Genomic DNA, 15,106 nt, shown 5'->3' with positions numbered 1-15,106 from the left:
AATGAATCTAGCTGTCACAAAGCTGATGATACATACAAAAAAGATCATTACTAACCTGTTTGGTTCTTTGTAACTACAGTTATTTTTTTAATTGTCACATTCAGGTAGCATCCTGTACAGTGGTGTTGAGGCTACTCACCATTACACTATTACAGCCTTTCGGGCGACCGTGGCTCAGGGGGTTGGGAAGCTGGTTCAATCCCCGGGCTCTCTGGGGATTGGGCACTTCACCCTACCGCCTACTGGTGTTGGCCAGAGGGGCGAATGGCGCGATATGGCAGCCTCGCTTCTGTCAGTCTGCCCCAGGGCAGCTGTGGCTACAACTGTAGCTGCCTCCACCAGTGTGTGAATGTGAGAGTGAATGAATAGTGGCATTGTAAAGCGCTTTGGGTGCCTTGAAAAGCGCTATATAAATCCAATCCATTATTACAGTACAATTATTCTTTCAAACTGGTGGATCATCCCCTTTTAAAGATGTTAGATGTTCATTTTGCAGCATTAGCAAAGCAATAACAGTAAATCACTGGTTACATAAAGTTGCTTGTATATAAATACATGCATTTCCCTCTGTAGTTGAGTAAACTGTAGTACAGGGCTTGGATTTTGTTGAAACTAAACCATGATTAAATTATGTTGTAGGATTAAAAGTAAGTAGTTTAAAGAAAGATTTGTCAGCGAGAGAATGAGCACAATATCTGCAGGAGGAGAGGGGGGGGGCGGGGGGTATGAAATTACATTTCATAACATCAAGTTTGTGTGTGTGTGTGTGTGTGTTTGTGAGACCTGATTAAGGGCAGTACAGAATGAAGTGTAGGAGGTGATACAGTAACACCAGCTGGTCTACATACTGACACACCAGACTGCCAGATCTGTGTGTGTGTGTGTGTGTGTGTGTGTGTGTGTGTGTGTGTGTGTGTGTGTCAAAGAGAGAAACAGACTTTGTGCGTGAGCAGACTTGAGATCAGATAACAGGCTGGCTTGATGTCAAACTGATTATAAGTTACAATAGCTCATTAGCAAAACCACCTGCATGTTTGTTTTGAATCACGTGTTAGCTGTGGTCCCCGAGCTGCTATAATCTGAACGCATGTTCAGAAAAACTCATCCCTTCTTAGTCAAGAGTGCAGAATCCAAAGATTGGAGACTGATATCAGAGGTTCATGTATCTCCTAATAAATAAATAGGAAAAAGGAAAAAGTAACAAAGAAATAACAAACCATATATTTCTGACAATTTATGTTCAAGGTCCTGAAATTAGACATTTAAGAAAAAAAACCCATCATTGCTTTTTGCTGCTTTACAATCTTCATTTTGCCCTAAATTTCCAGTTCAAAATGGTTTCTCTGTGATGTCAAAGCTTTGTTGTGCTGAGATGTGGGTTTCAACTAAACTAACCTTTTTAAACTCAGGCTGTTCAAGGAGAGATGGCAGGCAGGTCACAGCTTTCAGGCAGTAACTACATGTTGGAAATCTCTTCGGTAATTGGGCTTTCTGGTCGTGGTTCAAGTCTGACTAATAAATTATAAGGATGTTGAATAAATCCATCTGTGCCAAAGTTAGTCTTTGCATTAGTAAGAAGGCTGATTTGACTTGATAGCATTTACAGCACTTAATAAAAATGTAGAACCGGATTTGGCATCCTGACTCCAAAATATGTGACTTATTCTCCACATAGTTCAGTCCATTTTTGCTCCAAAGGAGTCAAAGGTTGCTGTTTTTCAATGCAGCTGGCAACTCAAAGGGCCCTTTGGCACTGGTACCGAGATGCACAAGGTAATGGCTAAAAGAGAGAGTTATTTTTCCCCAAACTCGTCTCACGTGGAAGTTTGTAAAGCACATTTAAACATACTAGTGAGGTAAAGTAAAAATCACCTGCAGTATTAATCATTGAATTAAAACAAATTGAAATAAGGACCTGAAATCATCTTTGGTGACTTCCAAATGTGGACTTTGTTGTGTAATTGCAGCTATTGCTCGACATCCAGCGTTAGTAGTGCTGGCATATCAAAGAATGAGATAAGAAGGCATTGGACAGCGAGAAAGAGGGGAATCAGATTTCCGTCAAGATCTTGTACTGATGATGGAAGAGTTTGTCAGCTGTGTAAAGTCTTCTCCAGAAGGTCTCTAAACTCTAAATGTGTTGATGGACATGATGTCTAGTATGACATGCCTCGAACACCGCTCCCAGGAGGCATCCTAATCAGATGCCCAAACCACCTCAGCTTTCTTTTTTTGATGTGGAAGATCAGCAGCCCTCCAAAATTTCCACTGATGGAAAAAACCTGGCTGTACTGAATGACCAGCTTTTTCCTGAATGAAAAAGCAGGGAAGCAAAAATCCATTGATGGAAAAACCTGCTCATTCAGTATATTCAAGATGTCAGCTGACCTCATTTTTTGGGCACATAACATTACAAAAGCTTGACCTCACCAACTGAAGCTAACCCAGAAACAAAACACTGCTCTCACAGGCTTGTAGACTGGGCAGTAGGAATGATGGGTGCCTCAGGCCATATTAAGTTTTCCCTTTGCCACTGGCTCCAATCTTTATGCTCCTTATCAAACTGAAGCTGTTTTTCGGATTAGCCTCTCTGATACACGGTTTTCTGTGTATCAGGGAGGCTACACAGCTGTTTAGTACTAATCTCTTCACATTGTGTGTGGAAATGCTTCTACTTTCACTATTAAACATAGGCATAAATTCTACTGCTGATTATTTACAATTTATTTTATATCTTATTATTATTGATATATTATTTACAATTATATATCTCCGATCATGATCAGATCGAATGATCTGAAAGATGGTTGTTCACTGCTATCCTTCCAGGTTTTAATAATATATTGGAGATTCCCAATTTTCGAAGTTACAGCAATCTCCATCGTTGTTTACTTTGCTTAATCTAGACCGATCATTTCTAAAACAGAGTAACATGTCGTGTGCAACCACAGGAAACGGCTTCCACATCAACTTCATCAGTAAGGGTTAAATAACAAGGTGCCAGCTGAAACTTAATCACATATTCAGTGTAAGGCTTTTACCTAATTTAGTTACATCCAGGTGTGACTTTTTTTGCCTGATATATCTTTGGATTTAATAATTTTCACACATATCTAAACCATGTAATGTCTCACTTATTTACAAAATTGGAAATAAGCTGTCATGGCTTCATCAGAGATGAGGATTTCCTGGTGTTTTCACATTATAAATGATCAGAGTGCGACAAGAGGGCAATTTAGGAAGTCTTGGTTAAATTAAAAGAAAGACCAAAATGAAATGTCTTTGTAACTTTTTAGGCCGGCACGTGTTTTCAGAACCACTCCAGTGTGTTTTTGCATTGATTCTACATGTCTCCCTTGTTTGGTGGGAGATGATGGCGATAAGAGTTTTTTTCTTGTCCTTTCGAAACAACAGCTGACAAAACATGATGTGAATTCATTCATCGTTAGTTCCCGTGTGGCTACTGAACTATTCTTGTTTTACCAAGTATCATTTTAATGAATTAACAAATGTCCTATTTTAATTTTAAAGTCTGAACCAAACCAGATCTAATCCTTGAGTGTAACATTGCCTAAGCAGCCCCTTGGAGGAGGTAATGATGGAGAATTAATCGCTCTTTTATATTCCTCAGCAGGATTGATCCCTCTAGTCACAGGTCACTCTCTCCAACCTTAAAGAGTCCACTATGCTCAAAAATTAAAGTTCATAGACATGTTGCATAACCGTGTTTAAAGGCAAAAGTGTAAATTGCCGCAATTAAAAGAAGTGCAATCACAGCCTCTTCATGGCTATGTCTAACTGCTCTGATTTTACCCCAGGATCCTGATTTGAAGTGTGGTTATTCTTGAGCCAAACTTGAGATCTTTAGTTTAGTTTTTGTTTTTTATGTTTTGTTTTGTTTTTATTGCACTATGATGTTTTAAATATATGCAAAGGCTTTTGGGCACATCTTGTGTTTCAACATATTTTTTAAACTAAATTCTTTGTGACATGTCTAACAACACAGTTCTTGTGTCAAATTTAATTTTAGCTAAGTCTCCAAATATCTTTCTTTTCTTTAGCTTTTTTTTATTTTTTTAAGATCATCTCATCCACTTATGCGTGATGATAATGAAAGGATATGCATTGCAATATCTTTTCATGTCATGTATCTGTGGCAACTTTGTACAAACAAAGGAAAGGTTTAGCCAGTTTATCAGTGTTTGGCTCAATAATAAAAAGCCATTTCCGAGTTGAATCTATTTGTTGTTAGTTGACCATAGTCTACCAATAGCATCATCAGGTCTCTGAAATGGGCCAAACCAAGTTTGTTGTTCAAATAAATGTTTATATTAATCTGCCAATCAAGTCACAGAAACCTTTACGGTTTGCTAGGTTGTTAACGTCAGGGCTACTTTACGACCAATGTAGCCAACCATTTTGCAGCAGCATGACACCACACCAATTAGAATAGAATAAAAAGCCTTTATTTTGTCAACGTACGTGTGGACAAACAAAACAATTTCATAGTCTTTAGCAATATTTTACAATGTTCTGAGTGGTGAGAGTGCAGATCTAGAGTTCAGTACTTTGATGTCATTGCGATAGAAGCTTTTCTGTAGTGTGAAGGTGTCGAGTGCCAGGTTCCTGCTGGAGCACCTTTATGACAGTTTACAGTCTTTATCCCTGTAGGCAGACTCATCTCCTTTGTGTATTAATCTTGTGGTTTCAACTGAAAACACAATGACTAAGTTGATTTTGTCGGTTGGTTGGCCGCGATTAGAGAAGTGGGCCTAGGGTGCATCCCTGAGGAGCACCTGTGCTATATGTCAGAGTAGGGAAGTGATGGGTCCCCAGTTTAGCAGACTGTGGTCAGATTTGTTAAGAAGTCACTGTTGCAACCTCCGGTGGGCCTGTGGCTTCTGAAGAAGATTCTGTCTGCTATGATTTTCGTCTCATGCTAATTAGCTTCTGTTGCAACATGATGTCTGCTTCTCAGATATGTTGGCTGTTTCTTAAAAGGAACCAAAATAGAACTGACTTTGCTCCAACTCTGAATAACAGGTAAATGGGAGACACTGATTACACTGAAAGTTTAGGTACTGCAGGCTGTGCTGATTACATCAGTAAAGCAGATAAGTGGATATCTCTACATGGCTAGCAATCATATGCATATGAGCCTGCATATGCACCTGCCTCATAAGCCATTTTCACACAAGACCTTCTGGCAGTCTCAGGGCTGGACATTTTTTCACACATTTTCCTTTCACTAATATAACTCAGAGTAGGAAACGGTTCACTTCAGGCACACTCCCACTACTGGAAATACTCCATGTGGCTTAGAAAAGGTGAGTTTTCAGAATAGAGCATGCAGGAACTACACATGATGCACATATGCGAGCAGTAAATGCAAGAAATTGCGCCTTAAGGCGACTTTTGTTGTGATTTGGCGCTATATAAATAAAATTGAATTGAAGAAATTATTTGTTGCACCATTCTCAGATGACATCACACAGATTTGCTACTAGGTCAACTGAAACTAAACTAAAACTAGGGTAAAGAAACATTTAAATTAACCAAAATAAAATAAAATAAAATAGACTTTTGAAAATAGCTACTCCAGAACATATTGTGTACTCACAAAATAAATGAAGTAAAAAATCATCTCGCTTATGTGATCTACCTTTAAAAAATGCTGTGATTATTTTAAGACCCATTCGTAGCTTTTAAAAAATTTGTCTCTATCAAATGTCCTCATGAAGCCGACAGAAGAAGAAGAAAGACAAGCTAACGTCTGATTAGACTTCAACAGGCATTTTCTTTCTTGAATCCACCTTGGTTGGTTGATGCACACAAGAGTTGGTGTTAGTTGGCGATAGAGCAGTGTTTATGCAAAAAAAAAATCAGTGTGGACATAGACGTCAAATGCATGCAGTTATCTTCTTTGTTGACTCTGGGACTCTAATCTTTTAACAGCTATAATCTTCCCCTGTTAGCAGAAGCTTGTGATTTCTCTCAATCTTTCTTAAACTTGGTGCTGTTTACTGTGCAACAACGCTGTCTCCAGACTTTGCACTGAACACACATGCATTTAGTGTGAGACTATAATATTGGGTGGATTTAAAAAGGCTGCTTTTCTTCTTCTGTTATGTAAAATGGGTCATGCAGTGTAACATTATGGCATAACAAGGTGGTTGATATATTTATTTATTTATTGTTAAAAGCGTTTAGAATATATCCTCCAGTCTACTCTCCTGCTGATCAAACTACTCAGGAATAAAAAAGATTATCTGCCAATCTGCTTTTATGATCGACATAAATACAACGCTTTAAATGGTTCATGACATCAATCCATTGTATATCATTCGATTTTCCAAACACACAAAGGATTTCAGTTTTTCATCTAGCTCCTGGCCAAACAGAATATGAAAATGGAAAACAGCGAGGCACAAATGCCTCTCTCTCTCCTCCCTCTGTTGGTCAATCTGGGTTACGTAAACAGGGAAGTGCAAGCTCGGGTAGATACCGTAACTGTGGTAGTGTGGCAAAGGTGACCGTGTGCGAGCGCGAGCGTACTCGTTTGTTCCCAGGCAGTCCTGGCTTCACGTTCCAGCTGTCACTGCCTGCTCTTTGTCTCCTCCCCCACCTCGCTATTTCCAATTCTGCTGCCCCTCCCCCCCCAGACTTCCTTACAATGTGGGTTAGTATGTGTAACCATGTGACTGAGCTATGACCTTTCACCTTATGTGTGTGTGATCTGTGAAGGGTAATCCCACACGACCAACATAGGTTCAGGAATGTTTAGAAACGGCCCCTTCCCCTTCTTTTCATCACGCTCTTCCACTTTTCTTGTCCTTTAATTGCACATCTAGCCATTTTCTATTCCATCCCTTCTTTCTTATCCTCCACCCTGTCAGGCTTGTGCTTTTCTTCCCCCACCTCCATGGTTCTTACTTCTCCCCACAGTTCGTCTCATCTGCACTGAAAGTGTTTGCATTTATGTGTCACTGAAATTTACCATTTGTTGCAGTTGTGGTGTTTACGATGTGTTTATTAGTGTTAATGATGTGCGATGCTGCCCCGAGGAGCCAAAAAAAAAAAAAAGAATTTTCCAAACAGAAAGTTGTACCACATGACTTTATTCATCTCCTTGTTTCAGCTTTGCATCTTGCAGCCATAGTTTGACTCCAGCATCACTCTCTCTATCGGTTCATATTGATCGCCTCCCCTCTCTGTCCACAATCATAAATCAGGCTGAAATGGATTTGTGATTATATGTTACCGTTTTAGCTTGTCAGATCTGTATTTACACATTTATTACTACTAAACTAGGCGCCAGTCTATCCCAACCAATAAACAAATTCATATTTGATCGTATAAATTGTGTGCTTTTTGGACACTGAGAGAGATCCTCCAATCTAATGTTTCTGACATCAGTTTTGAAGGATTTCATTTTCATTTTCATTGGGGCAAAACAGAATCAGCACAATAAAAACTGCCATAAACTATCAGAGGGATCATTTTACATTCGTTCACTCCTCCTCTTCCCCCTTTCCCGATCTCTCATCCTCTTCTTTTCCTCTCATCTTCTCATCTCTGTCCATCTCTTCCTGGTTGAACCCCATTACCCTTGTTACCTAAGGCAGCTTCCCTTGAGTGGGTGTGTCCTGCTGACATCACACACTGGCTCCTGTGTCGGTTGGCTGGGGGAGGGGAGAAGCAGAGAGAGGCGGGAGGAGGTAGACAGGAAAAGCTGCGCAGTGGCGTTGCGGGGGTGTTCCTACGTACGGCGGTCGGGGGCAGTTTTCAACGACTCATTGTTTTGTAATTGTCCCGATGGTCTTCTGTCCTCAGTGGAGCGCCGGTAAAGCTGCGCGACAAGGCTAGGTGTTGGGTGACTCACACACACGCGCGCACACACAGACAGACACCTACACACACTTTGACACGCTCGGTTCAGACAGAACAGAGGAAGTGTGTAAGCTGCATGAAGAAGGAACACACACACAGATTGGAGTAAGTTTCTGAGAGTGATAAGGAGGAGGCATGAATCTCTCACCAGACTAGGATACAGAAAGTTGCAGCCACATGACATGGGTGAGTAGATGAAACCTTTTGACTGACTGGTTCAGTGTGAGATTCCTTCTACCGCTTTCTCTCTCTGGTCTCGTCCACACACGTGTGTTTTGTTCTGTAATCTCTCAGTCAGCCCAGTAATATCTCCTGCTCTGTCTTTTTATCAGTACGAATGCAGACACATTCTATCATACTGACCTATATGTGGTGCAGTGCCAAGTCTTTAGCTGGGCTGTTGAGCCAGAGCAGAGCTCAGAGGTTTCATAAGGCATGTTATGAAATAGACACAGGGGTTGTCCTTGTTCCTGTTCCTGCCCCCCCAAAAAAGTATCTATGCCTCAAGTTTCAAGGACTTCTGTGTCATTTTATTTATGTAAGACTTTCTTTTTGTTTCTGATTCACTTATTTTTTTTCTTGAGGTTGATGTAAAAGTGTCTCGTCCTAAATCAGTGTTTGTAAAGTATAAGTAGCTTCCAGTCTTTGGGGTAATAAGCCATCTAATCCAGGATGAAGGGCTTCCTGTAAGTTTTTATAACAGCGTTCCCTCAGGTCTGTTAAAAAATGTAACAAATTGGATTCATTAGCTGAAGAAATTAGACACATTTGCTTGTTTACTCTACTCCATATAAATAGATATGAGTTTGCCACTCAGTGATTTCAACAGTGTTTCAGATCCACAAATAAACTTCTCATATGTTTCAGTGTGCATTTAAAAATGTGTGGAAGGTAAAACGACACATTTCGAAGGCGTTCTATTACTGAGGTCACTCTCAGTATAACAGTAAACAATCGGTTTTAAGTATTGGACTGTCTTTATAAAATATGTGTAATATAATGTGTAACAGTTTTGAGTTTCTTAGCAGAAACCGCATATGAAGTAATAATGACAGTCTTATAACACATGTAAGGGTTCTGTGTGTACAATAATGGATGATGTGAGCTTTGATCTTATTTTGAAGGCGTTTCAGAGACGCTGACACACGCAGAGGCGTTCCTCTACTCTCTCTATTCTGTCACACGCACACACAGTGGGGTCACCACGGGGTCCCGACTCTGTCACTTGTGAGACGGTTTTAAGTGCTGGACGTGGGAGCGGGGAGATGGCTATGAACGGGTGTTGTTTTTGTGTGGAACTGTGTGAAGTTAATGGTTCACTAAAGTATTTATTTCAGCGGTCCCCAAACTTTTTTTGCGCCACGGACCGGTTTATGCCCGACAATATTTTCACAGACCGGCCTTTAAGGTGTCGCGGATAAATACAACAAAATAAAACTAGTACCGGTACCGAAAAAAAAGAAGATTTATTCATAACACACGTGAAAAGACTCAGGAAAACCGAGTTAACGATAAAAACGATAACAAAATAACGCTGAAAACCGATTAAGAACCCTGAAAACCATACACTTCACACCTGAGCCTCAACTCTCGCGGCCCGGTACCAAACGACTCACGGACCGGTACCGGTCCAAGGCCCGGGGGTTGGGGACCGCTGATTTATTTAGTCTTCAGTGGCTTCAGATCTGTTATAAACAGGTGGGATTTCCAAAACTTTAGCACAGATTTAAAAAGAATTGATTATTTGAATTTATTGACTGAATACTATTAGAATATTCAGTCAGTGAAGTTAATTTCACTAATTTCCATGTTTCCTTCAGTATACTACAGCATCAGTAAGCGCTTAGTATATAAATAGGTGTATTTTGATGGTACACATTAAAAATAGAGCGCAATGAAAATAAACATATTCTCTTATAAATTTGCAGCAGTTTACTTCAGCATTGCTCTCTCACCTTATTTTGAAACACCCTTATTGTGCATTGCCTCGATATTTTTTATGTCCAATCATATCTCTCCATGATGTATTCCTCAAGACCGGGGTGTCAGTCATAAGGCCTGGATGCCAGAATCCAATCCAGCCCATTGGATTCTTTTGGAAAATGAAGGAGGGCATATTTTTACTTTTTTAGTGTATTTTAATACGTTTTGTACCTTATGGGGGATAAAGACCTCCCCACTGACTATTCATACTATACAAAAAGTAATTAAGTAATAGATAAACAATAGAGGTTGTGATGGACCGAGCAGTGAAGGAAACTTAGGCACAGGTTAAAGTCCAAAAAAATGATTTTTTTATTTAACCCAAAAAACATAATTAGTTAAATCATGCCAAAAGAATCAAAATCTTGGGCCCATAAAAGAGGTCAAAATAACAGAACTCTACTCAAAGTTGACAACACTACTGATAACTCAAACAAACTGACCTAACTTAACGAGACAAAGGGGAAACTTAAATAGTGGCTGATCAGCCCACAAAAACAGGAGAAGGGGTAAAATACACAAAACCTAACTAAACCAAACATAATGAACTCCAATTCCCCCCATGGTCCCGAGTTATGGCATGAACCAATTTGTAGTGTTCCTTTAAAACTCGCTTTGCCCCTTTTCCACCTCTTGGCTCCTTAATCAAGGGACTGGAACAGCTGCAACTAAGGTAACTCAGAAAACAAAAGATTAATCATACATAACAGTGTAAACTAAAATGTGCGCACTTATTTTAGAATACAGTGTTATGTGGATATGTGAATTAACTCTAAACAAAAACCAGTTATTTATTGTCCTGTAAACTAATGCCTATATTTAAAGAAAGACAAATGTGAATGCAATGTTACTTGTAAGCCTCTACAAACATGGTGGGTATTACCACTGTGTGGCTGTAATTGCAGCCATCACAGAGGTGCAACGATACACAAAATTCACGGTTCGGTTCGATACTTTGGTGTCACGGTTTGATATTTTTTCGATACTAAAAAATGTTCATGCTTTTTTAATTTGTCATTTATTAAAATTATAAATATATATTTTAACTCAAAAGTACAGTTTTTAAATTTAATGTTGCTGAAACAACAAAGTAATAAAAAAATAAATCTATCTGATCGAGAAATCACTCATCTTTGGAAAAGAGAGTTTATTACAGAGAAATGGCTCTTTCCAAAATAAAAGCTATACTATACGCTTCTTCTGGGCTATATTCTCAGCAGCATATTAAACATATCAGGTCCCCATAAGGAGAATTATGTGCTAACGGCTGTCTAAATGACTCGGGTAAGGTTTGTAGCATGCGTGCTTGTTGTTTTTGTCTGCTTCCACTTGTCTTTGCACTAGGATGATGTCGGTTTAAATGACATATTCATATTCATTGTGTTCCCACTAGTGCTGTCAGCGTTAATCTGAAATGACGTTAACGCCACAACACGGCAAATCTCCGTTAACGAGCTACCGCGGATCGCCCCGTGCGTGGGGCTGGACAGCGTCAACACGTTAACGAGTTCCCACCAATGTAATTGAGCATTGCGTGGCACATCCAACATACTGTTTTACTTTTGTCCATGACGCGCTTACCTTCAGGGTCATGCTTCACATGAAGACCAAGATAGTTCCAAACGCCAGATCTGAATGAGGGTGGGGGAGGTTCAATTTGCCATGTTGCAACGAGCTTAGCTTCTGTCTTGCTAGCTTGCGCTGCGCTCAGTGGATCTGCGCTCGACAGTGCAGCCTAGGCGGAGTAGTCGAACGCAGATCCACTGAGCTCTCAACACAGACAGCATCGTCATAAGAAAAGTTGATAAAATAAATGTAAAATGTTGTATTGTTCGATACATATGCGTACCGAACCGAAAGCACTGTATCAAACGGTTCAATATCGATACGAGTATCGTTGCACCCCTAATAAACAATTAAATAACAGAAAAGTTGCTGTGCTTTCTATATTGACTTTAGAAATGTAACTTTTTTTAACAAGGAGTCAAAGAAATTGACATTTTCTGTGAATTTACGGAAACTTTCTGTTTTCTAACTACAGGATCACGTGAGCAACCAGGATACAGGATATTGTTCTGTAAATGTAAACATTTATTTCTTACAATTTAAGCCCAAAAAGTCATTCTGACAGATTTCTGTTATTTACTACAACAGCGTTGTTTTTTTTTTGTCGTGTGGAAAAACTGAGACGCATTGTTGAAATTGCATTATTTCTTATATTATGATATTTCAGGGGATTAAATGTGTAAACTTCTTTTCACTGACAGAAACTGGTTTTTCACCAGTCTGCCCCACTTAGGATCAAACTAAGCTATGAGTTTGTGACCCACAAAGTAAACTGATATAGAATTAGAGATCAGTAAAATGAGACTGATCTCGAGGGATCTGTTTAGTGCAGGAAAGCCAAATGATGCATCAGAACGTCTCCTTTATGTGAGTGCGCCTTGGCCCTTGAAGTGCAGTAAAAGTTATAATGGGCATTATCACTCACTAGGTGTTTAAAGTTTGAGAGTCTATGAAAGTCACTTTGTTGTAATGCGTGTTAATCCTCTGACGTGTGGTTGTGTGTACATGTATGTGTAATTTGATCTTTGAGGCAACAACTTTTATAAGCCTTGCTGAGATGTTGTAACGCCTTTAATCATCAACGGACACTTAAATGGTTCCTGCTTCTGTGCATGCTTTGTATTCCTGACTCTGTTTATGGGGGAGTAGTTTAATATGACAGTTTTTGGGGTTTTTTTAAGCTTTAGTTGAGCGAGGGGAGGAGATTGAAGGGTGATCGGTGGTAGGAGTCCCCCCTCAGCAGGGCCCCAGCTCCAGCATGAAGGGTTATGTAAGTTTTCAACTGCCAGCCTTCCTAGCTGCCTCACATTCACATTGTTATTGACCAGAAAGGAGCACACAGTGGTGGACCAGTAGTCAGAGAGTCAGTCAGTCACTGAGGTAGTCAATTTAAAGCCCACCTAAGTGTAAAGCCAGGCTAAGAGGAGGGAAGATCCACCTCCTCCTTACTTCTTTTTAAAAGTTTTTTTTTCCTTGAAAGGGGAAGCAATTTTGAGAGCGTGACAGGGAGGCAGAGGATACCAGCTTTTCCTCTGTTTCTGATAACCATGCTGCTTCTGGATGAATCGGAATCATTTGCAGGTGGGTGACATAATTCGCCTGAACCGTGTTGAGGTTGTGGAAGCGATTAATCTTTGGGGAGAAAGTTAGAAAGAAATGAGGGGAAAATATGGAGGTGCGTGAATGTTGTGTGCGCTATGAATGCTTTAAGAACAGGACGAAAACGCCACACAGAGAGCTTCACGCGTACGCTGAAGTTTATCTTATGAGATAACCATCAGTGTTACTCGGCTGCAGAGGTGCTTCCTTTCTGCATCCTGTTTCAGGAGAGGCAGCATGAAGAGAAGCCAGAGACGAGGTGCACGGAGGGGGGAAATGAGTTAAAAGCTGCAAGATGATGAGAAATGGGGAACTTTGATGTTATAAAACCAGCTAAGAATTGACTAGAATGTGCAGCAGTTGTTGATTGAGGGTCGTTAAGTTACTTAACATTGTTGTGTAACACTGGATCTATACCTCCTTAGGCGTGTGCAGTCTATCTGAGCACGCTTTCTATTTACTTTTCTGGTTTCATCTATTTTTCTCTTCTCAGTCGCCGTCTACAATTGCTGCTCTCTCTGTTCGATTCGTCCCATTTTTCTTATCTCCCTTCCATCTTTCAGCCGGTCTTTCTCCCACTCGTGTCCACTGCCTCTCTCTCTGTTGTCATCTCAGTTCCTGCCTCCGATTGGCTGTCTCTACGGTTACCTAAACCAATGCCAGTGCTGTGATTGGCGGACGGGGGTAGGATCGGGCCATGCTGGAAGTGTGAGCATGTGGAGGCAGGAAAACATATGGTTCAGCAGACCAGTGGGTTAGGGGGGTAAACGGCTGTAGCTGGAATGAATGAAAATGAAGGCTCTGAGTTCCTTTTCTTCATCTGTTTATCCAGCGAACACAAACTTCAAATCTTGTGTTAGATCAACTTTAATAGTTTGTTTTCAGTCAGATCAGGATTTTAAGTCTTAATTTGAAGCTGTCTTCACTGAATTTAGATGCACAGTGCAATGATTTGTGAGTCTTGTTGCACATGCACTCAGTTTAAAGTTGACTCACAGATATTAAAAACATGTGATCGTGTGGATGAAGTAGGATCCAGAGTGGCCCTAAAAGCTCCATATTTAGATTGTCCTTGTTCTGATTTTTATTAGTTTTTTAAGATCCATGTACATTTGCAAACAGTGAACGGAAATCTTGGTCCGGATGTCTTTGCACGTATGCCAAAAGCTCCGATAAATTAGACACTGCCCTCCAGGGGCACTTTAGGCAAACAATGGCTTCCCGCAGTGTGCCCAATAGGGATGTAACTATTCAAGGTAAAGTTATGCGTCACGGCAGTCATTGTTTCATTTTATGTCCAATGTTCTGCAGTAAAAAGACAAAACAGTGCAGCTGCAGGGATTTTTACATGTTTTAACAGCAGTCGTTGAGATTAAAACAGGTACTGTTAATGTCTCCGGAAAAGGTCACCAGCTCATAATTCAGGACCTGCCTGATCACGTAAGCGTTCTTTTTTTTTAGACTTTAAAAACAGTGCTTTAATTTTGCTTAGCGAGCACCACGGCCCACTGACTCTCCTCTTGTTCCCTTTTGAAAAACGTTCACAGAAAATCCTTTATGGGGAAATAACTGTCTGCATGCTCGTAATTCATGGGATCGCTCTGGGCGTTTGGCTCACTATGAAAAGAGACACTAGATACCTCGTCATGTCTCAGATTGTGCTGTGTCAAATAGCGACAAAGGGTAAAAAGAATAGGACACACTGTTTTTCCCTAAATCTGTTGTGCACGCATGTATTTGAGAACAGTGCGTCCGTCGGTGGTGAGAGGGTTTCCCGTGAAAAGAAAACAAATTTGACATTTTAATAGCAGCAAAAAGTCTGTCGTAAAATAAAACAGGAACAGGCTTGTACTAATTGTTCTTCCATCGTTCTGCTTGCTCTGTTCAGCCGTAATTGGCCTCAGCATGCCAGGCAGGAACAACCCGTCCTGTTCAGGCCAGCACTGGAGTCCGGGCCAAGCACCAGGAGCACGTGCAGTCTGATTGCTTTCATAACGCCCCGGTGCTGACGATGGACACACGGCTAATGCTCTCTTTGTCAAAAAGCAGTTTTTATTAAATGTTCTTT

At 40.4% G+C, this 15,106-nt stretch overlaps 1 protein-coding gene across 3 annotated transcripts in view; it reads left to right on the top strand.

Annotated features, from left to right (window-relative positions):
* LOC102783560 (helicase ARIP4-like) overlaps window positions 1–15,106 on the top strand; it is a 76,113-nt gene that overhangs the window by 30,798 nt on the left and 30,209 nt on the right. Inside the window, exon 1 of one of the 3 annotated variants that reach the window (XM_035905614.2) lies at window positions 7,837–8,076. The exons of 1 other annotated variant lie outside the window; for it this stretch is intronic. In XM_035905614.2, the coding sequence (XP_035761507.2) occupies window positions 8,073–8,076 (4 nt within the window). In that variant the 5' untranslated portion in view covers window positions 7,837–8,072. Of the gene's footprint in view, window positions 1–7,836; window positions 8,077–12,364; window positions 13,021–15,106 lie in introns of those variants that run through there. One more of the 3 variants, XM_006785382.3, reaches the window with a different exon arrangement.

The sequence above is a fragment of the Neolamprologus brichardi genome, chromosome 20 (genome assembly GCF_056152115.1).
Source record: "Neolamprologus brichardi isolate AB-2024 chromosome 20, ASM5615211v1, whole genome shotgun sequence".
Lineage (NCBI taxonomy): Eukaryota > Metazoa > Chordata > Actinopteri > Cichliformes > Cichlidae > Neolamprologus > Neolamprologus brichardi.
The sequence above is the reverse complement of the archived record's forward strand: the minus strand, read 5'-3'. Positions and strand labels throughout refer to the sequence as shown.